General features: G+C 54.0%; 2 protein-coding genes and 1 long non-coding RNA gene across 5 annotated transcripts; 2 read left to right on the forward strand and 1 right to left on the reverse strand.

Annotated features, from left to right (window-relative positions):
- Nucleotides 1–351: 351 nt before the first annotated feature.
- Nucleotides 352–7,645, forward strand: LOC308217848 (uncharacterized protein; the record flags this gene model as incomplete). Its single annotated transcript, XM_080611228.1, has 7 exons — nucleotides 352–471; nucleotides 577–751; nucleotides 1,487–1,556; nucleotides 1,656–1,773; nucleotides 4,394–4,487; nucleotides 4,596–4,727; nucleotides 7,619–7,645. The coding sequence occupies 6 exons, from the start codon at nucleotides 352–354 to the stop codon at nucleotides 4,613–4,615; spliced, it is 597 nt and encodes a 198-aa protein (XP_080467354.1). The 3' UTR covers nucleotides 4,616–4,727; nucleotides 7,619–7,645.
- On the reverse strand, nucleotides 4,790–7,809 carry LOC308217850 (G-protein coupled receptor 35-like; the record flags this gene model as incomplete). Its single annotated transcript, XM_080611230.1, is given in 2 exon segments — nucleotides 4,790–7,332; nucleotides 7,335–7,809. Coding segments are annotated over 2 exon segments (978 nt in total), but the record flags the coding sequence as incomplete, so codon positions are not given.
- A 6-nt stretch (nucleotides 7,810–7,815) lies between these two features.
- Nucleotides 7,816–16,764, forward strand: LOC308217118. 3 transcript variants are annotated; one of them, XR_013956175.1, is made up of 6 exons: nucleotides 7,816–8,855; nucleotides 8,959–9,151; nucleotides 9,243–9,317; nucleotides 10,136–10,285; nucleotides 11,005–12,460; nucleotides 12,823–16,764. It is a non-coding gene; the product is annotated as an uncharacterized lncRNA (long non-coding RNA). The 3 variants fall into 3 exon arrangements; XR_013956176.1 differs by having other exon boundaries at nucleotides 7,816–8,675; XR_013956174.1 differs by having other exon boundaries at nucleotides 7,816–9,151.
- The last annotated feature ends 5,504 nt before the right edge of the window (nucleotides 16,765–22,268 follow it).

Below are 22,268 nucleotides of genomic sequence, written 5' to 3' on the forward strand. Positions count from 1 at the left end.
CGAGGCGCCTGTCAATCACTCGTAGCCCGGCCCTGCCGCCGCTCTGATTGGTTCAACGCCGCAAGCGCAGCCGCCTTTCTGCCCCGCGTGCCGTACCGGATATTGGCCACGTGATGGCAGCGCCGATCGTTTGCCGGCGCCGTATTTGTGCTTCCGCGCCTGCCGTGCCGCGTTTTGAACGCACGGTAGCACCGGAAAGCGGCCGCCAGCCGCTCTCCCCCAATCCCCACCGCTCCTGCCCCATCCCCACCCACTGCAATGCTTTATTTCCGACAGAGAATGGGAGCAGCGGGCGGTGCCCGGGGCCATAGCGCGGCCCCCCCCCCCCCATCAGTACCGAGATTTCCACCCATGACGACAGCGGCGAGCGGCACCCGGAGCCGTTGCACCCCGCCGACCCCCACTGCCTGCAGTACGACGCCGGGGGGCGCCGGGCGCCGCTCGCTGCTGCCGTCCTGTGTCCAGAGTTGGGTACTGCAGCGCGGGCTCCGCGCATGAGCCGTGGTGCTGCCTTGGTCCCCGCCGCTGCCCCCGGAAGTGGCCGGTGTCACGTGGTGGCCGGTGGCTCCCGGTGAGCAATGGCCGCCGCGGCGCCGGGTTGGGGGGCGGGCGCGCGGGGTGGTCGTGGCCGCAGCCCGGTGTTCGCGCGCCGGCTCCGGTCCCTCCGCGCGCCGTTTCGGTGTCGCCTGCGCAGCGGCCGGGAGCAGCATGGCGGCGGGCAGGGTCCGGGTCCCGGCAGCGGCGGCAGCCGGTGAGATCCGAGCCCAGCGGGGGTCCGGGGTTATCGGGGAGGCGAGCGAGCCCGGCCGCGCGTCCCTTGGGGGGGCGCTGAGGGGCGTCTCCCGCGCGCTGGCCGCCCGGCGCGGGAAGCTTCCCAGCGCCCGGTGCTCGGTACTGGGGGGAGTAAAGCCCCGGGGGGGGGGTTGCCCGGAGGTCCTTAATTCACCCTGTGCCTGTATTGGTAGGGAAAGGGGTGCAGATGGAAATAGCCGTTTAGAAAGTAGCCGAGGAATTCCCTGTTCCTTTGCTCTGATCTAAACCTGCAGTTAGGTTGGAAATGAGCCTGTTCCCTGTAGCTTTAAGGGGCTAAAAGATTTCGTGGAGAGCGAACTTCTCTCTCCAGGAAATGAGTGAGGTCTGCGGCAGGGGCAGGGGCAGGGCTCCTTGCCCTCCTTTTGCTCTGCCAATAGACCTTGCTGTGTTGTGCCCTGGGGGACCCCACCCAGCTCATCACAGCCTTTGCTGAGACTGTCAGCGAGGATTTCAGTTGCTGCTGCTGCTCTCCTGGTTTCCCCCGCTTTGGACACCTGCCTTGCAAGTTCCTCTGGCAATGGTCTGGGGGTTTTTGTTTCAATTCCTTTCCAGTGCCTGATACCCCGCTGGGCAATGCCCATTGACCTTCCTTGGCCAAGAGGCTGTGCGCATTTCTTGGAGGGGAGCTGTTGGGGGGTTTAAAGCATCCTGAGGTCTTCTCTCTGCCTTGTAGACCACTGCTCCTGCTGGAGTCGGTGTGGGGACTGCCACCTGAATGGGCCCACAGTCCCGTTCACAGAGCGGTGAGTGCTGTGGTTTCCAGACAGTTCTGTGATTGTTAGAACAGGTTTTCAGTCTGACTCACAGTAATTCTCTCCTGTTCCATATTTCCGTTCCACCAGCAATGCTGAGAACACGTGGCACTGTGCCCCTGTACCTGCCGACGTTGTGACTGCTCTGTGGTTGCAGTACCCTGAACTGCCGTCTTGGGCAAGCGCATTTGCCCTTCCCACTTTCCAGGTTGTCTTAAAGCAGCTTCAGAAGTGTTTCTGCATTGTCTGTCTGTGCATTACAAACCAGCCTTTGAGATTAATGCCTTGTTATTAGAGCATACTCAGTATAGAGCTTGGTTTAAATGCTTCTCTTGCGTTTGCAGGGACTGATTGTTGCCTTTCTTAGGCTGCTTGTTGGTGGAAGCTTGGAAATTAGTGAGTGACTTAGTACGCCCAGCTCGTTGATCCCCAGCCACTGTCGTTTTCATGTCATGGTCCTTGTCAGTACTGTAGTTTTCAAAGTCACCCAGCTCCTGGGTCGTGATAGTTTCACCAGCGCAGAGAAAGCGCTTCACTTTGCGTCATCCTCAGATGTTGTCCACACGTTCCTATTGTCTGTAACAAGGCAATCCCTAGCAGTATTAAGCATGAGCAGGCAAAATCAAGCCTGACGGGAGCTCAACTCCTAACATCTCTTTGGTATGATGCTTCCCATCCGCAGCTTGGTGCTGCGGTCACCAGGCAAGAGCAGCTGTGTCTCCCGTGAGCCTGGGGAGGCTTCAAGGGAGGGACAAATCATGTTACCAGGCGCAAAAGAGCTGGTTGTGATCATGGGGTTCACCAGGATATGTCAGAGCAGCTCAACAGCAGCTACCGGTAGGCAAAGCTACGATGAAGCGTTACCTGCAGAGACCTTGCGCGTCTCCTGATGTGGCTCTTGGGTCTCTGTCTGGTTCCTGGACACCACTGGGTCAGGATCCTCACGCTTCTCTTTTCTCCACCTCGGCTCCTTATGGCTCCTTTCTTCCATCCAGTTGCAGGTTTTGTCACCTCCGCCTTGGACCAGTGATGCTCCCTTGGTGTTTTCCCCTGCCCCAGCAGTTCTGAGCCTGTCTCAGCCCTGTGAGCGCTGTCACCGTGTGGCGCGGTGCAGGTGACGTGTGCTGTTTTCTCACGTCCTTGCTGGCAGCTCTCCATCAGGGTAGTGTGGGGGCACTACTGGGAACCAGCACCCGTGCGAAGAGCAGGGGCTCTGTTTGGTGGTCTTTGCCCCCTGACCCTATTTTGTCTGGCTTATTTAAAAGCCTTGTTGCTGGTGTGAGATTTCATGTGCCGATTCCTTTAAACTTCTGGACTTTTTGGGTTCTTCGTCCTTACTGAAAGCTGTGACAAAGCAATAGGGTGGTTCTCAGGGCATAGCTGGACAAGTTTGCTGGTTTTAACAGTGGCAGTACTAGGTGATCTCACTTCTTTGCTTGTAATTTGTAGGTAGCTTTTCATGTCTAAGGGAAGAATTTGCTGAGACCTGTTTGATCTTTGTACTTCTTGATCTCTAAGACTTGACTGTGTTTTGTAGAGTCATGTTCCCTTCCCTCGTAAGCTCTGCCTGATGTCCTGCTTGAGGTTGTTTCTCAGTCGGAGAAAGGCCTTCTCGTGAGGTTTTCCTGTGCTCCTGGTACGGTTTGCTGATAGACAGGTTGGATGGGCTTCCTGCCTCCTTTTTCTGTCGGGGAAGATCTTGGCCTTGTCTGCCTTGCAGGGCTCTCTGTACTATAGCCCTCTCCATGCTCCCACAGCATCAACACCGTGAAATAACGCCTCATGGCAGCCCCTGCCTTTCCTGCTTAGAAGGGCCAAAACTGCTGAATCTGATGGCTGCTCACATAGAAGCAAGACTCTGGATTGCTTTCCTCGCATGTTAGTTTTGCATCTTATTTGTGTCCCCCCTGCTCCCCACAGCCTAAGATTTACTGCAGCCTCAATTTTCTCATTTAAAGTTTAAGCCGCTGCCAGCATCTTTTCCTTTCGAGGGACAGAAAGGTCGGGAGAATGCAGTGGTCCAGCCCTGCTTGTTGGAGCTCTGATGGACTGTGGCTGCTGCTCCCTCCTGTTGTGAGCGAGGCTAGTGTGCAGGGAAATCAGAAAGATGTGTGGATCGGAGCGTCGCTGTCCTCATGGTTTGCTATTGCAGTGCTGTGTGATGGCTGCTGGTTTGTTGTGGGCCAGGTTCCGTGGTTTGTTGTGGCAAAGGTGCTGTTCCATTTACTGAATGAATGTTTATTTATAGCTATAATCCTGTGAAATAGCTTTATTCCCACTCGCTAAAAATGCTTCCCTTTTTTTTTTCCTAGCAGTCAGTGCAAACCACAAAAACCATTCCTTCGTGATGACTGGGGTTGTGAAGTCAGGAAATTTCTATTTTACAAGGAGAAAAAGAAACACTTAATGTTTTTAATGTAGAACACGAGCAGTGGGAGGCCTCAGTTTGCTTCCTGCAAGAGACAAACGCTCACTCCATACAGCTCTGTATGCAGCAAGCTTGGCTACGTGTAGGAATGCCAACTACAAATGTTCTAGCACGTTTGCAGCGGTTTGGGCATCGCCAGGGAGTAAACGGGCGGCTGTGTGGTGCTTAGCTGCTGGCTGGGCTGAAACCATGGAAGCTGTTTAGTTTATTTGATAGAGTGCCTTGTCTGTGATCCTTCCTGGATTGGAAAAGTCTGCGCTTGGGGAAGAAGAAATTGCTCTGAAATGCTGTGGCTATAAACCAGTAGCAAATGGTATCTCAACAGCAGTTTTTATTTGCCATCCTACGAGGCCTGTCGAGGAGGCCACAGTCACAAACGCGTTGCTGTTTTGTATTTCAGAGGAGACAACTTCATTGGAGCTCCCTGGGGATTGGACAAGGTGCCCCATGTCAACAGGCAGAAACGGTGAACAGTGACAGGGGTTGCAGAAGAAGTAAGTAGTTTGCTTTCTGGGTTAACAGTAGGAGAACAGGTTGATATGGCTCAACCTTCATCTCTCTTCAAAGTAGCGAACGTTTTCATGATGATCTGTTTGGAACAGGCATTCGTTGTAACCGGTGAGATGCAGAAGCCCAGAAGGGGATCCTACAGGAAAGAGCGTTTCTGAAGGCCGTGTGCGCTATTTCTGAAAGCAGAAGACGTCTTCCTTGCTGAACACCTCTTGCCTGCACACGTAAGTGATGCCTGTCACGAGCATTGACAGCACACCGTAACGGAGAATGAGCTAACGGGGACCCTAAGCCCCTTGCTCTCCAAGGATAGTTAATAGCAGTGTATTTGCTGACAGCTACAAGGGTGACAGCACTCACGCACCTCCTTAAGCAATGGATGGTTTTTAAGTTCAGGCACAATTTGTGTCTGGTTTCTTTTGCTCTCTTTGAAAAGAGACTTTAAAAGACAGGAGGAGGAGCGAGCAGCGTGTGCTGTGATGAAGTTGGTCACGTGCGCTGTGCTTGCAGTGAAAGACCATTAATGTCAGAGCATTAAATAACGCGTCAAAGCAAACTGGGACGTAAATGATCAACTGAACGACCCGAAGGGTTTCATCCGTTTTTCTGCGGAGCTTCCCTCGTGCTGGGTCCTGTGCCGAGGCGTTGACACAAAGCAGTTAGATCTGCTGTTGGGATGAGGGGTGTTTTCTGTGATGGGGATGATTGTTTCATATGTTGTTTGGCTGGTGCCTAGACAGTGGTTTTGGCGTGTGGCCTGCAGACACTAGAAGGTGACAGGACACTTTTAGGGAGCCGTTTGTAAGGTGTCACCAAGAAAGTTAGTTGTCTGTAGGTTTAAAGGAGCAGAATATGGATTTGCATTCCCTGGAAGAATATTTTAGGTATTTACAAGTCGGAAGACACTCAGAGTCAGGGACCGTGGAGCCAAAGGAGATACAGCTATCGCATGCATTTCAACAACTCTGTAATGTTTCCCGTGCTGACTGGATGGGGCACTTCCTTCTAGTGCCCCAGGATTTCCATTTGTGGCTTAACTGTTTTGAGCTGCTCTGTTGTCACTTCCCTGTGGGGCTGGAGGATACCCGGTGCGTAGTCAGCAAGCGCAGGTATTACGGAGGAGATTTGCAGTTGGAAAGCCAGCCATTGACGTTGGTGCGTGGTCCGGGATCCAGGGAGGAAGATCAGATCTTGACAGATTTATACCTGATAGGCACAAGGAAAAAGTTCTCTTCTGGGGTCTAGAATGCTTTGCGGGGCTCTGTTTTTCCATGCAGTAACGGCTTTATTTATACCCACAATGATTTTAGTCTCACAAACCGCCAGGGTGTTGGCACAAGCTGATAGGAGTGTTAAAGGGCAGGAATGGGGCAATAGTCTCAGGCCAGTGTCTTTCCTCCATGCACAGCAATAGCTGTGTCCTGGTAATAGCTGCAAGCTTTGAAATTATATTGATTGATTGATTGATGGCTTGGCTTCGCGAGCGAAGGTTTGGGAAGGCATTTACCCACACATGCTACAAGGAGGATGACTAAGGGCACTGTGGGATAGGCAAATCAAAGGGTGCTTAGGCCTTCAGGATGTTTCCAAACAGGACTGTCATCTCCTGGGACAGTCAGGAAACTGCCAGTGTATGGTTTGGTGTGAGCAGCACAGATGTATTCGGTTTGGCGTTGTAGTACATGGGTTTTTTCTTGGTTTTAAGTGACCATCTATATAGCAGTACCTGAAGTGGATTTGTGTATTGCTGTATGGGTGCTCAGTTTCCTTTGTTTAGTTGCATGTTATGTACAAATAAGTGCATGGTGGAGACAGTGGCCTTAGCATCTACTCTCAATCCAACATGGCTCTCCCTCTTGAAGCTGTGATCCAGTGATCTAAGACCATAGTCAAAGCTGGAGTCAAGTCACTGGGGACAGAAGGACAAAATTCACGTTAATACCAGGCCTTTTGGAGAGGGTTGCCCCTTTTTAGCAGGTACGCCTGTACCTACGATGATTGCAAGTACTGGAGAAGGTCCCATTTCCTTTGGCTCAAACTTCAGCAGCAGTGGTGGCTCTTAACACCTACACTGAGCAACACCTTGTTTGTGTCGTGACTTGATCTGCTGGCTGGGATGGTGGGCTAGAGGAGCTTTGAAGGTCCTTTCCAACCCAAACTATTCTATGACTCTGTGATCTCTCCAGAGAGAAAGAGCAACAGTTATCCCAATAACACTGAGGATGTGTCTTATCCTGATGTTGCAGAGATGTTTTTTTTTTTTGGGGGGGAAGGGTTTGCTGTTTTTCATCCCTCTTGCCTCCCTGCTTCCACCCCGTGCTTTCCATTAGCAAGTGTGTGTCTGCAAGAGGTGGATTTGATCTGCTTTTTCACTGCTGGTTTTGGGCGGTAGAAGGGCTTCATGGAACTGCTTGGTCACAAAGTAGTAGCAGACACTATCCAGGCAGCAGATAGATGTGGCACCACAGCTTGTCATGGAGGAGATGTTCTTCATAACGTGGAGCGTGAAACAGGTAGCTTCAACGCTCTCCATTACGAACCTGGCAAGTAACCCAAAGAAGGCTGGCAGAAAACATACTAGAAATACAATCAGATTTGCACAAATAATGTGAGCAGCTTTCTGGATTGATGTCTCCTCTGGTGAATTGGTGTTCAGGCATCTTTTGAGGCTCCCGATCGCTTCTGTGGAGCAAAAAGTCAAGGTTGCTAACGGAAGAATAAAAATGAAGCACATGGAGAGCAGGCTCAGAGCAGCAGGCACGGCGGTACCCTTCTGGAAGCAGAGGGTGGATTGGCTCTGCCAGATCTGTGCAATGGCACGGATTATCTCAGAAACCCACAGAGAAGGGCTGCCTTTGGTGGAGACCTGAAGGCCCTGGCTTTCAAGTGGTGTTTTATGGCAATGTATCGGTCAATGGAGATAAATGTAATTACGTAGATACTCACTAACATGGTGATGAAATACGTTGTCTCTGTAAACTGGCCGAGTTCATCTCGGGCTGACTTATTCCAGAGCAAATAAGCCATGAAAGGCAAGGTGCAGATGACAAAGCAGTCTGCAAAGACTAAGGTGATTACATACACCCTTGTTTCTGTCCACTTCTTTATCTTGCAGAAGAACACCCAGAGGGCAAGGGCATTACATGGAGCTCCAAAAAAGAAAATGATGTTACACAGAGCAAGTTCAAAGAGACGGACATGGTGGTAAAGCTCCAGACTTGTGATACTGCAGTTGCTGGACACATTCCTTGTCCTGTTGTGCAGAAGTTGTGTGGTGTTAGGAGACCTGAAATAGGAAAAGACATGGTAAGACTTTCCTCCGACCTCCTGATAGATGCATATGCCATAGAAAACAAGGTATTTAAGTAACTACTTACTTTGCCCATCACAAATGTGAATTTGAGTCTCCGAAGCTGGCCTTCTCAGTCAGCCTCTAACTGGGATGCAGCCTGTGTCAAGCTTTGTTTATATTTACTCAGTTTAGGTGTAAATATCTCCAAGTACACTTGCAATAGGACACGGCAGACAGTCTTGATTAAATAGTGGCATCTTGAATGGAGGGGTGGAATAGCAGTGAGAAGAACCCCTATAGACAGTGAGGGCATCCCGTGACAATGGGATTCCTTAAGCCAGGCTGTGCAAATGAGGTAAGATTACCCTTAGCTTGGTTATGAGCTCGGCAGGGATTGCAGCAACCTAACCTAAAGCCCAGCGCAACCCAGGAGCAAAAGCTCTTCTACCAGGTCTGCTGGCTTGGGAGACAAGAGGAGTGGTGTGAAGGCCTGGAGGGGCATAGCAGATCTCACTTGGTGGCCATGCTCGTGCTCTGCTCTGAGTAGGTTTCTGAGCCTTTGGGCTGCCTTGCGAACCTGGAGCTCCTGCTCAGAGCTGAGGAAGAGAGATGCATCTGAGTTCCTGCATCCCAAAGGCATGCTTGAAACCCTAAGTGAGTGAGTGAGGCATGTAGCTGTCCACTCCTTGTGAGGGCAGTGGGGGGTGCAAGCATTAACGTGATTTTAAGCCCATGCATTCCAGGAGAGAGTTCGATTCTGTGGATGTAAAGCAGACAGACGCACCTGAAAGAGGGACCACCAGTGCAAAACAAGGAACTTGCCATTAAGGGCTGCATGAGATGGCTCCTGCTCAGGGCAGGCATTCTGCCACCCTGCGAGGTCCGTCAGATGTATGTAGTAGCTACTGAGCCTGCGTCACACTGGCTGCAGGCTGTTCTGCAAGGAATTGGTTATGTGAAGAGTGTGAGTTCACGGGCTGATAAAAACCAGCTTTTCTCGGACCCCATCCTGCGCACAGTGGCTGTGTGTGGCCTGCAGAAGGAACAGTTCTCTGAACTGGTGATTCTGTGTATACGTCACTGAATTTCTGCTTGCATCTAAATGCACTTTGGAAGGAATTTAACCTTTGAATCTGAAGTCTGTTTTTTTGCCATTCCTACAGGAGACTGATGGTGACACCCTACAGCTTTCCGAGATTTAGGAAGGAGCACCATGACTGAACAGGCCTGGTTAAGCAGTTATTTGCCTCTGCAAGCAACTGAAACCTCCTTGTGGTCAGCTGGTGAGAGCACTTGCTGCAAAATCAGACTTCACTGACCGATAAAGACCCAAATAACTCAGTTGCTGGGGGCTATGTAAGTGTCTTAGGCACTGACAGGCACTAACGTGACTCCTGCAGAGAGCTCACTTCAGTTCTTGTGTGCTCAGCTCTGGGTTTCCCAACAGAGGCTTGCTGCTCGCTGCCTGCACCCTGGAAGGAAGCCGTTGGCTGTCACCTGAGGAAAACCTCTCTGAACTACAGTAAGTAGCAGTAGGGAAATAGCTTACATCAAAGGCTGAAGCTGCCACATTGTTATGCTCATTAGGTGCGTCAGGCAGATGTCTTTGCTGGCGTGGCCGATGCCCAGATTGCTTTCGTCAGCCTTGGTCTGCAATGCCAGCGGCAGCCTCTGTGCTCAAGTACAAGGCAGGCAAACCGGGCTGGTGGTGCTCTGCTGCATGAAAGGGCTGTGGCTGGCACCACCCTTGGGGCTGGAGATGTGGCCCAAATGCAGTTCCCAGCATCGGGGCTCAGAAGCGCTCCAGGCAGATCAGAGACTGGTGGGAGGAGGGAGGAAATGAGCAGGGAGTTTTAAAGCAGGCCATGTAGCACAGATGGGGTATGGCTGAGCACAAAATGTCTTTACAGAGGTGCAGTTTGATAAGCTAGCATATCCTGCGGCTGCTGGAAATGCTTTAGGGTGGGGTAGATAAAGTGGCTGCAGCATCAGAGGAGCTAGGCAGCAACGTGCAGCTGTGAGAAAAGGATGGAGATGGCTGTAAAACAGCATCTTGCTGCTGCTGGAGGCCCAGGAGCAGTCTGGGGCTCAGTGGACAAGGTCAGCAGCACTGTGGCGTACGTCCTGCTTTCCCCCCGTCATAGACTGGGGAGACCTGGGCAGTAGCCGTCCCCCTCCGTGGAAGGCCAGGGTGGGTTTGTTTCCTCCAGCAGCTCACCAGGTATCAGGCTTCTTGCAGATCCTTAAGAGAGCCTGGAGGAAGAGAAGCAAGGCAGAGGCTGAAGGCACCGTGGGTGCCACAGTAGCACCGTGGTGGCAAACATCCAGTGGTTTTCCCAGCAGGATGCCATGAAAAAGCGGATGCACCAGACCCCTTACATGTAAAATCCTCTTCCTTCCTTGTGTGGGGAGCTCAGAAGTGAGCAGGTACCGGAGGGGTGAAGGGTGACTGTGGCGGATGAAACGATTAAGGACAGCACAGGAGCTGTGGTGAGTGAGGGAAGGGACCTGAACTGAGCAGAGGGAGAAGAAGAAGGAAACGGGGTGGGAAGCATGGTAAGGGCATGGCATTTTCTGCATCAGCTGCCTTCAGACCTGCCACATCTGTGGCAACAGCCCTGGTTTTCCCTCTCGAAGGGATGGGTAGCTGTCAGCAAAGATGTAATACGTGTGCTGCACAGAGATGAGACGAGACTTGGGCAGGGCAGTACTTCCCAGGGCTGTTAATGTAACCATGGGCACCGCTGGCCAGGGCCTCGGCAGCGAGCTGACCTGGGAGGGAAGCACAGCCAGGAGTGAGCAGACACACTGCCTCTGGGGCAGGAGAGCTGTAGGTGAGGGGCACAGCACTTAGGTGAGAGGCTTTTCCTCTCTGTTTCCAAACAGCACGAAGAAATCTGGAAAGTGCCTGCTCTGACCTTGCTGCTGTTGTTCACAGCTCTCAAATACAGTGACCTAAGGCACAGCACTTTGTTCTTTTCTTTTCTTGAAACTTGTGTTCTTTCGGGCTCATCTGTCACTGCAGCCCTTGAAAGCAGTAATGTCATCACCCTAACCACGGAACTGCTTCAAAAGACCCTGGGAGTGAATGCAAGGGTTCATTCGGTCGAAAAAGGGAAGTTTTTTGAGTCACTTGTTTCCCATGTTAGAATGGATTTAGCTTCTGGTTCGCAGCTCCTGTTAGGAAATAATGTGCTGTGATCTTCCAGGTAAAGTGCTCAGAGAATACCCTGGAGTAAGGACAGAAACTGAAAGAGATGATGACCTGCCGCATGGATGTCTGCCTCGCAGGGACTGTGCTGCCACGCAGAAGCCAGGTACCTGATGCTCCTCTGCCTCCCTGCAGCCCCAGCAGGACCCTGAGCAGCAGTGCACAGAGAGCAAGAGAGAGTGAACCCCAAGTGGTATTAGCCGTAGGTTTAGGTCCACAGAATGAGCAGCGGGTGTCAGCAGAGGCAGGACATGTGGGGGCTGTGCAGCCGTGCATCCTGGCCAGGAGGAGCAGGGCCAGCCTGTGGGGCTGCAGGATGGGCACAGGCTACATGTACAGGGCTGGTGCCCAGCACCAACAGCTCGCTGGTACTTAAGGGTTTCTCTGGCACCTCCTCCTCCTGCGTAGGAGATTTTATCCCCGTTTGGTCTTCAGTGTCGATCTGCTGGCTAAATAAATGGTGGCAGAACTTTCCACTGAGGTCTAGCATCTCATCCCTCAGCACTTCCTAAACCGGTGTGTTTGGTGGCTAGCAGTGGTGCTCAGCAGCTGTGCTGAAACCTCAGCTAAGCAAGCTGGAAGATGTGATACCTGGGATTAGACCATCCCGTGCAGGGCCCTCCCGCTGACTGCTGGATTGAGTTGTGCTTGCAGAGCTCTGGGCAGGGAGGTGGGCGCCCCAAGCACCTTGGCACAGAGTGTAGCCTCTCTCTAGGCTGAAGAAAGTCTCCCCAACCCTGCTGAGACGGAGGCTGCTGGACCGAAGTGGCCTCTTAAGATGGGTTGGGTGCCTGGGGCAGGGATGGAGCTGGAGATGGCCACAATGGGGCCAGTGGCAGGGCTGCAGCCTGCGCTCCCGTTTGAGCAGAGGCTTCAGGCTGGCAAGTGAACCGAGGCCTTGGTATCTCACACGGGTGGCAGAAGGCCTCGCTTCTTGTACCCTGCATTGACAGAAATAGAGGGGATAAGAGAGAGCTCTAGGCCCTGAAGGGCTCAGGGGTGGGCTATATAATCGGTGTTGATGATCAGCGTGCAACACAGCTGGTGGGGAATTGTCTCACCGCCTGTTCACTCCTAGTACCTGTCCAGCTGAAACACTTGATTGCAGTGATGCTACTGGCAGTTGACTGCTCATAAAACAGGAGGATGGGTGTTCTCCTGGCTTTGTGAGCTGTGATTGGAGAGAAGCTGCTGGCTGGAGCTCAGTGGTGAGAGCATGCAGGCAGTGGTGTGGTGAGTGAAAGAGAGCAGGATGCAGACAGGTCCCAGGTGTCCCTGTCCCAGGAGGCACCCAGTGGCATCGGGCAGAGGAAGTGCTGCAGCCCAGCTGGCCAGGAAGGCCGTGCGGAGGAGAGGACCCGAGTGGGACCAACCAGCCCCTTCCTTGTCCAACGAGTGGTCCGTCTGTCAGAGCCGTGCCTCTCCAGTCTAGCTGTCGTGTGGGACAGCGTGAGGTACCATACTTGTGGGACAAGTGCGGGCGGGTGACATCCGTTGCTCTTTCCTTACCCAGCCATGCTCTAACCGTTGTTACGGGTGTAATCAGTGAGTAAGGTGGGACTGCATCCAGTGTCTCTGCACCACACGCTGATAAGCCCCTCAGATGCCGTCTGGCAGTTGTGAGGTGCTGCGGTGGAGGAGGGCAGGGAAGCGTGTTTATGTGGAACACTGCAGTAGCTGTTTGGGTCCAGCACGGAAGAGGGATGGGAGGGTCACTGTAGGCGTTTAAGGCCAGAAGAGACGCGTGAGGAGAGCCCCAGAGAAAAGCTGTGGGAGCTGTTTGCCTGTGGTAGGTGCGACTGTGTTTCCCAAACAGAGGCTGATGCTGTGAGGGACTTCTGACTGACAGCCCAAGGCCATCATCCTGCCTTGTTCACCGAGTGGCTGAGGTTGGAAGGGACTTCTTGATGTTTACTCCCACCCCTTGCTCAGACTCTGGTGCCTCGTGCCCTCTGGTTTTGAACATCTCCAAGGAGATCTCTACAAGTCCTTTGGGCAGCCTGTTCCAGTGATCACCTTGCGGGTAAACATTTTCTCTTAATGTTTAAATGGACTTTCCTGTCCTGTGTTTCGTTTCGTGCCCGTTGCCTCTGTCTGCGGTTTTGGTTGTGGTGTGAAACAGGGGGAACAGCTACAGGGGATGCTACAAAATTTCATGAGACAGCCTGGGTGACCTTTGAAGGTGCCACCTTTTCCATGGCAGCGAGATAAAAACACTCTTAACCTTGGTTTGGGTTTTTGCCTTCCCACCGCTCAACCATGAACGTCTCTTTCCTGCATTACCCATTTGAAATGTCCCTTTGCTGTGCAATCCTTTGGGTGTCTTCAGCTTTCTTAAAATTCCAAAATCAAAGCTTCTTACCAATTTATGTTCGTTACGCACAAGGAGGAGGAACGTAAAGGTGACGTAAGGATAGATAGGTTTGTGAAACAAGCCGTTTCTTACGGGGACAGCTGCCGCAGTACCCTGCTTGTATGATGCCATATAGGAGGGTGTCTGTTTTGAACGAGTTTTACGCACGACCTGCACACCGATCGGGCGTGCTTTTTAGGCTGCACACCAGCCTGTCAGCCTCATCGGTGTGGTTGCTGCGGACTCACGTCAGAGGTTTCCTGAGCTGAAGAAAACCCCACTTTTTGTTCTTCGGTAAATATAAACCCTTTTGTTTCAGAGCAGCGTGCGCTCGTGTGGACATCGTGTGTGCCAGCACAGACCCTTTCAAGAGCTCCAGAAGATTTTTTTAACCTCTTTCTTTCAGCTGCAAGACCAAAAGGAAAAGAAAGGTTTCTGCTAATGGGAAGCACCAGCGGAGAGTGGAGGTATGTCTGGTGATGGTAGCACGTGCTCCTCTGACCTTGCCAAGAGAGGAAATCCATCTGCCCTCTGCTTTCACCAATTGGTCTGTAATTTGCCTGTAGTTGTCCTCCCCATTTCTGCATTTTGTAGAATCATGGAATGGTTCATGTTGGAAGGGACCTTGAAGCTCATCCAGTTCCAACCCCTGCCACGGGCGGGCAGGGACACCTCACGCTAGAGCAGGTTGCTCCAAGCCCCTGTGTCCACCTTGAACACTGCCAGGGATGGGGCAGCCACAGCTTGTCTGGGCACCCTGTGCCAGCGCCTCAGCACCCTCACAGGGAAGAGCTTCTGCCTGAGAGCTCATCTCAGTCTCCCCTCTGGCAGGTTAAAGCCATTCCCCCTTGGCCTGTCCCTTCAGGCCCTTGTCCAAAGCCCCTTTCCAGGTTTCCTGCAGCCCCTTTAGGCACTGGAGCTGCTCTCAGGTCTCCCCTTCAGGAGCCTTCTCTTCTCCAGGCTGCCCCAGCCCAGCTCTCTCAGCCTGGCTCCAGAGCAGAGCTGCTCCAGCCCTCGCAGCATGGCCATGGTTTCCTCTGGCTCACTTGAGCAGCTCCACATCCCTCTTGAGTTGGGGCCCAAGATCTGGATGCAGGACTTTGTTTCCTCTTACATTGCCATAAATGCAGAGTGACACTTTAACAGCTGGACAGATCTAGATCCTCATATAGAAGTACCTGGGGCCAGTAAATGAGAGCAAAACCACCTCCTCTGCTTGAACGAGGAAGAAATGATTTTGTTCAACTTGTTTACTTGCTTAATTCAAGAAGTTTTTTCCCTTCCAGTCAATTACATTCATGTAATGGAAAACATTGTCACAGGAATTCTCAGCTTGATTTGCTTTCCTGATTTGAGATCGTTGCATTGCTTTTTGCCTGAAGAGCAATTGATTGGCTTGCAGGCTGTTTTGCAGCAGCTCTTTGGGGAATGACCACTATGTTTCTAACCGTCCTGTTGGATGTTGTAACAATGCAGGTCCCCGGTTTCCTCTTGACATTTGGGTACTACCAGCAGAGTTTACCGCTCTTGGTATTGTCTTTGTTGAATTAGTACCCGTGCAGTCTTCCCAAGCCCCTGGGAGTGCACCGCAGTGCTCGCAGCGTGTTGTCCTTGTTTATGATGGCTTCTGTCTAGGTGATGTACACAGATGGACAAAGCTTTGCCATCCTGATCTGCTTGTGTGGGCAGAGACTCGGGGGGCAGTTTCAGAGCTAAGAGTTGATTTTCCTGAGAGGGATCCCAGCTCTGCAGCAGAGGAGCTGCACTGCTGAGGAGCAGGCAAGGGCTGGAGGGAGGGAGGACCAGGAAGTGCAGGTCAGCCCCGGTATTTTTCTGTAGTGAGGGTGGTAAAGCACTGACACAGGTTGCCCCGAGAGGTGGTGGATGCACCGTCCCTGGAGACTTTCAGGGCCAGGCTGGATGTGGTTCTGAGCACCCCGATCTAGTCGAGGATGTCCCTGCTCATTGCAGGGGAGGTTGGACTGGATGACCTTTAAAGGTTCCTTCCAACCAAAACCGTTCTGTGATCCTAGGATTAGAACCCCAGTGACTGCAGGCGTTTCCCTACAGCTGCTGAGGGTCTCTTTAAACCCCCAAAGCCACAATTATCCTTCTTCCTTATGGAAGGGCTTCTCGTCCTCACGCTCTTTGGTGTGTCTGGTGGGATTGTGCCCTTGCTGAAGCTTGTCTTTGGTACCTTGAGCTGAAGTGCTTTGCTGACATGAGGTTAAAGTCATCTGGGGGAACATACTTTAATGCAGCCAGGGAGGGGAAACTGGCTGATTGGAAATGCTGAGGGCTGCTCAGCATGTGGTTCACATTCACTGTTTGCTACCCCAAGTACCAGTACCGATGCGAGCAACACCCAGCTCTGGGGAAATTCACTTTTCTTTCAACCGATCGGAACTGGTCACTTCTCAGCATAGCAAGTGTCACCTCTTGAAAGCAAAGCTCCTCTGGTGCCGCCGATGGAGCCCTGAGCCCAGTAGGAGGCCCGAGGCTGCTTTTCCATTTACCTATAAGAGCAATGACACTTGAACCACAGCAGGACGAGCCACAGCTTCCATGGGCGTAAGCCCAAATGTTTCTACCTTTCCTAGCCTGCCAGGCATGCAGCATTAGTGCGGGTTTCTAGTTCACTGAAGGGTATTATCTGCTCAACATTGTTCAGTGACAAGACTTCCACTGTACCGTAGCTGCTGGGGGGCTTACAGACCAGAACACACAGAGCCTGTGCCACAGATTGGCTTTCCCGGCAGCCCCGGGCACCTCTCGCAGGGACAGAGATGCGTGTTTAGCCCCCGATTTCAAGAAGATACCATAACAGAGCGGTGCCTGCAGGCAGACAGCACATTTCCAAGGGACCCCTCTCTACTGCTGCGTTTGCCGCACCCTGGTGATCCCAGAGCCCTGCGGGTGATGCCTGCTGCCCAGCACGCAGTGTGCCGATGAACCCAGCCGTACAGGGGCAAGGTCCTCGGGTGCTGCCCTGAAGCGTGGCAAAGTGGCATGGGAGGAAGAGGTAAGGCCGCTGGGGATGGGAATGGCAAACTCCTGTAATTGCTACTTAGTGCACCCCCAGCAAGCGCTTTGGGGATTTGCCTCTGCCTTCCGTGCACACAGCAGCACCCCCTCCTGTTGGGTGGCTCCTGCCAAAGCTTATCGCGTTCATGGCATTAGTGTCCCTGCACAGCGAGCATTGACGGGTGGCTCTAACCGATCACTGCTCAGCTGCTTGCCTCAGAGAAAGGATTCCCTTGGTGCAGCTGCCTCTCACAGCTTGCTGACTGCTGCAAAGGTTTGAAGCTCCGTGACAGACAAGACCATATATATTTAAAGATTCCTGCTTTTAATGCAATTAAATAGTTGTCCTGAGAAAATAAAGATGTTATCAGGCCAGGAGCACATTCTTGTTTTGTCTTCTCTTAACATTCTCTTCTGGTCCCTTCCCTTCCCGTCTTTCTCTCTTCCCTTCCTGTCTCTTGTACTCCTTTCTATTCTCCTATGTTCTCTTAGTCTCTTCCATTTTCTTACAGTCTCTTCCCTTCCGGTTCTGTTTTCTTAGATTCTTTCATATTCTCTTAGTCTTTTCTAATCTCTGTTCTCTTATACTCCCTTCTCCTCTGTCCTTTTGCATTTTCTTCTATTCCATTCTCCCGTACTCTCTTCTGGTGTCCTCTATTCTCTTCGTCTCTTCTAGTCTCTTCCCTTCTGTTCTCTATTCTCTTCTCTTAGATGACCTCTTTTCTTTTGAATTCTCTTCTCTTACATTCTCTTCCCTTATCTTAGATTCTCTTACATTCTCATATATTCCTTTCTCTTACATTCTTTTCCCTTCTCTTATGCTCTCCTAGAGTCTCTTCCCCCTTTTATTTTCCTTTTTCGTAGTCTCTTCCCTTCTCCTACATTTTCTTATTTTTCACTTCTTCCTGTCTCTTTTCTGTATTTGCTTCCATATTCTTCTCTTAGATTCCCTTCTCTTCTATTTCCTTATATACTTTTATAGTCTCTTCCATTTCCTTTTCTTAGATTCTCTTGATTTCCCTTTTCCTGTGTGCTCTTCAGTTTTTTCTCTTGGCTTCTTTTAGGTTCTCTTCTGTACTCTTCTAATCTTAGATTCTCTTCTATTCAATGCTGTTCTCTCCCCCTATATTCTCTTCCTGGATGCTCTTCAGTTCTCTAATCTTAGATTCTCTTCCGTTCCCTGATCTTCTCTTCCCCAGATGCTCTTCTCCAATAATCTTTTAGATTCTCTTCCCTTGTATTCTCTTCCCCATGTTCAGTTGTATTCTTACCTTCTCTCCCATGAGATTGTCTTAGAACCTCTGCTCTTGTATTCACTCGCATTCAGAGGGAAGGAGGGGAGGGGAAGGAGAGGAAGAAGGGAGGAGGGAGGGGGAGGAGGGAGGGGAAGAAGCGAAGCAAGGAAGGAGGGGAAAAAAGGAAGGAAGGAGCAAAGGAGCTATTTATGGCCATTTCTATCCCATTTTCCCCATTTCTTGCCAGTTTTATGCCATTTTTGGCTATTTCTAGCCCATTTTAAACCTCTTTTTTCCAATTTCTAAACCAGTTTTGGCAATTTCTGACCCAGTTTTGACCTAGCCCATTTTATGCCATTTTTTGCAACTTCTAACCAGTTGTTGCCCATTTCTTACCCATTTTAAACCTTTTTTGGCTCTTTCAAGCTCGGTTTTGCCCACTTGTAATCCGTTTTAAGCTCTTACGGGCTATTTCTAAACTCTGCCATTTCTAACCCGTTAAAAGCCATTTTTGTCTATTATTCAAATCATTTTTTTCCATTTCTGTCTTGTTTTAAGGCACCTATAGCCACTTCAAACCCATTTTTCCCATTTCTAACCCATTTTAGGCTATTTTTGTCTTTTTCTAACCTATTTTTGACCATTTCTCATTTTAAGGGTCCCTTTGTAACCCTTTTTTGCTCAATTCTAACCCGTTCTAAGCCATTTCGGCCATTTCTAAACCAGTTTTGTCCATTTCTAACCAAATGTTTTGCAATTTTAAACCTTTTTCGCCCTCTTCTAACCCATTTTAAGCCTGTTTTGGCTCTTTCTAAAACATTTATCACCATTTCAAACCAATTTGTTGCCACTTCAGACCCATTTTCGGCCATTTCTAACCCGTTTTGAGCCATTTTTGGCCACTTCTACCCCTGTTTTGCCCGTTTCCAACCCATTTTAAGGCATTTTGGTTATTTTTAACCATTTTTTCCCATTTCTGTGCCAGTTGAAGCCTTTTTTGGCTACTTCTAAGCCATTTTTGCCCACTTCTTACCTGTTTTAAGCCATTTCTATTCCGTTTTTGACCATTTGTAATGTGTTTTAAACCATTTTTTTTCCCCTTTTTTAACCCGTTTTTGCCCATTTCTTATGTATTTTTAGGTATGGGACGCCTAAAAAAATAGTAACTGAAAGAGATTAAAAAGCAAAGACAGCTGAAAAAAACATGAATGAAAAAGTGAATGAATAAAAATGTGTAAAGAGAATAAAAAGCAAAAGGGAAGAACGCGCTTATAAATTCCGACAAAGCAAATACAAAGTGATAAAAGTGAACAAGCCTGAACGAATCTCCAGTAAAAGTTCCCTTAGCAACTTAGCCCCCGCCCCAGTAGTGCAGTCTTCAAGTCCCCAGGCAGCAGTTGGTGTCCCCGCAGGCTGTAAACTGGGCTGGGAGCGGCCGTTGCTCTCAGCCCGTTGCCTCTTCGGTACCGAAAAGTGAGCGTGTGCTGCCACCATGTGTCCAACATCGGTACTGCACGTAAAGCGGGAGGAGCACAGAGTGACGCCGGGCAGCGCTCGCTGCTGCCACCATGTGTCCGAACATCGGTACTGCAGGTAATGCGGGAGGGGCACGGAGTGACGCCGGGCAGCGCTCGCTGCTGCCACCATGTGTCCGAACATCGGTACTGCACGTAATGCGGGAGGGGAACGGAGTGACGCCGGGCAGCGCTCGCTGCTGCCACCATGTGTCCGAACATCGGTACTGCACGTAATGCGGGAGGGGAACGGAGTGACGCCGGGCAGCGCTCGCTGCTGCCACCATGTGTCCGAACATCGGTACTGCACGTAATGCGGGAGGGGAACGGAGTGACGCCGGGCAGCGATCGCTCCTGCCACCATGTGTCCGAAACCCGGAACTGCAGGGGGTGGGGATGGGAGGGGCCTCGGTCTGGCTCCGGGAGCGGATCGGTGCTGCCATCATGGCTGTCAGTCACGCCTAGACCCGCCCCCGGCTTCCGGTCCGCCGTGGCCCCGCCCCGCTCGCTCCCCATTGGCTGAGGCGGCTGTCAGTCACGTCTAGCCCCGCCCCCGACTTCCGGTCCGCCGTGGCCCCGCCCCGCTCGCTCCCCATTGGCTGACGCGGCTGTCAGTCACTGCAAGCCCCGCCCCCGACTTCCGGTCCGCCGTGGCCCCGCCCCGCTCGCTCCCCATTGGCTGAGGCGGCTGTCAGTCACTGCAAGCCCCGCCCCCGACTTCCGGTCCGCCGTGGCCCCGCCCCGCTCGCTCCCCATTGGCTGAGGCGGCTGTCAGTCACTGCAAGCCCCGCCCCCGACTTCCGGTCCGCCGTGGCCCCGCCCCGCTCGCTCCCCATTGGCTGAGGCGGCTGTCAGTCACTGCAAGCCCCGCCCCCGACTTCCGGTCCGCCGTGGCCCCGCCCCGCTCGCTCCCCATTGGCTGAGGCGGCTGTCAGTCACTGCAAGCCCCGCCCCCGACTTCCGATCCGCCGTGGCCCCGCCCCGCTCGCTCCCCATTGGCTGAGGCGGCTGTCAGTCACGCCAGGCCCCGCCCCCGACTTCCGGTCCGCCGTGGCCCCGCCCCGCTCGCTCCCCATTGGCTGAGGCGGCTGTCAGTCACTGCAAGCCCCGCCCCCGACTTCCGATCCGCCGCGGCCCCGCCCCGCTCGCTCCCCATTGGCTGAGGCGGCTGTCAGTCACGCCTAGCCCCGCCCCCGACTTCCGGTCCGCCGTGGCCCCGCCCCGCTCGCTCCCCATTGGCTGAGGCGGCTGTCAGTCACTGCAAGCCCCGCCCCCGACTTCCGGTCCGCCGTGGCCCCGCCCCGCTCGCTCCCCATTGGCTGAGGCGGCTGTCAGTCACTGCAAGCCCCGCCCTCGACTTCCGGTCCGCCGTGGCCCCGCCCCGCTCGCTCCCCATTGGCTGAGGCGGCTGTCAGTCACTGCAAGCCCCGCCCCCGACTTCCGGTATGCCGTGGCCCCGCCCCGCTCGCTCCCCATTGGCTGAGGCGGCTGTCAGTCACGCCTAGACCCGCCCCCGGCTTCCGGTCCGCCGTGGACCCGCCCCGCTCGCTCCCCATTGGCTGAGGCGGCTGTCAGTCACGCCTAGACCCGCCCCCGGCTTCCGGTCCGCCGTGGCCCCGCCCCGCTCGCTCCCCATTGGCTGAGGCGGCTGTCAGTCACGCCTAGCCCCGCCCCCGACTTCCGGTCCGCCGTGGCCCCGCCCCGCTCGCTCCCCATTGGCTGAGGCGGCTGTCAGTCACTGCAAGCCCCGCCCTCGACTTCCGGTCCGCCGTGGCCCCGCCCCGCTCGCTCCCCATTGGCTGAGGCGGCTGTCAGTCACGCCTAGCCCCGCCCCCGACTTCCGGTCCGCCGTGGCCCCGCCCCGCTCGCTCCCCATTGGCTGAGGCGGCTGTCAGTCACGCCTAGACCCGCCCCCGACTTCCGGTCCGCCGTGGCCCCGCCCCGCTCGCTCCCCATTGGCTGAGGCGGCTGTCAGTCACGCCTAGCCCCGCCCCCGGCTTCCGGTCCGCCGTGGCCCCGCCCCGCTCGCTCCCCATTGGCTGAGGCGGCTGTCAGTCACTGCAAGCCCCGCCCCCGACTTCCGGTATGCCGTGGCCCCGCCCCGCTCGCTCCCCATTGGCTGAGGCGGCTGTCAGTCACGCCTAGACCCGCCCCCGACTTCCGGTATGCCGTGGCCCCGCCCCGCTCTCTCCCCATTGGCTGAGGCGGCTGTCAGTCACGCCAGGCCCCGCCCCCGGCTTCCGGTCCGCCGTGGCCCCGCCCCGCTCGCTCCCCATTGGCTGAGGCGGCTGTCAGTCACTGCAAGCCCCGCCCCCGACTTCCGGTCCGCCGTGGCCCCGCCCCGCTCGCTCCCCATTGGCTGAGGCGGCTGTCAGTCACGCCTAGACCCGCCCCCGACTTCCGGTATGCCGTGGCCCCGCCCCGCTCTCTCCCCATTGGCTGAGGCGGCTGTCAGTCACGCCTAGACCCGCCCCCGACTTCCGGTCCGCCGTGGCCCCGCCCCGCTCGCTCCCCATTGGCTGAGGCGGCTGTCAGTCACTGCAAGCCCCGCCCCCGACTTCCGGTCCGCCGTGGCCCCGCCCCGCTCGCTCCCCATTGGCTGAGGCGGCTGTCAGTCACGCCTAGACCCGCCCCCGACTTCCGGTATGCCGTGGCCCCGCCCCGCTCTCTCCCCATTGGCTGAGGCGGCTGTCAGTCACGCCAGGCCCCGCCCCCGACTTCCGGTCCGCCGTGGCCCCGCCCCGCTCGCTCCCCATTGGCTGAGGCGGCTGTCAGTCACTGCAAGCCCCGCCCCCGACTTCCGGTCCGCCGTGGCCCCGCCCCGCTCGCTCCCCATTGGCTGAGGCGGCTGTCAGTCACTGCAAGCCCCGCCCCCGGCTTCCGGTCCGCCGTGGCCCCGCCCCGCTCGCTCCCCATTGGCTGAGGCGGCTGTCAGTCACTGCAAGCCCCGCCCCCGACTTCCGGTCCGCCGTGGCCCCGCCCCGCTCGCTCCCCATTGGCTGAGGCGGCTGTCAGTCACGCCTAGACCCGCCCCCGACTTCCGGTCCGCCGTGGCCCCGCCCCGCTCGCTCCCCATTGGCTGAGGCGGCTGTCAGTCACGCCTAGACCCGCCCCCGGCTTCCGGTCCGCCGTGGCC

This window comes from Psittacula echo, assembly GCF_963264785.1.
Source record: "Psittacula echo genome assembly, chromosome: 2".
In the NCBI taxonomy this organism is placed as follows: domain Eukaryota; kingdom Metazoa; phylum Chordata; class Aves; order Psittaciformes; family Psittacidae; genus Psittacula; species Psittacula echo.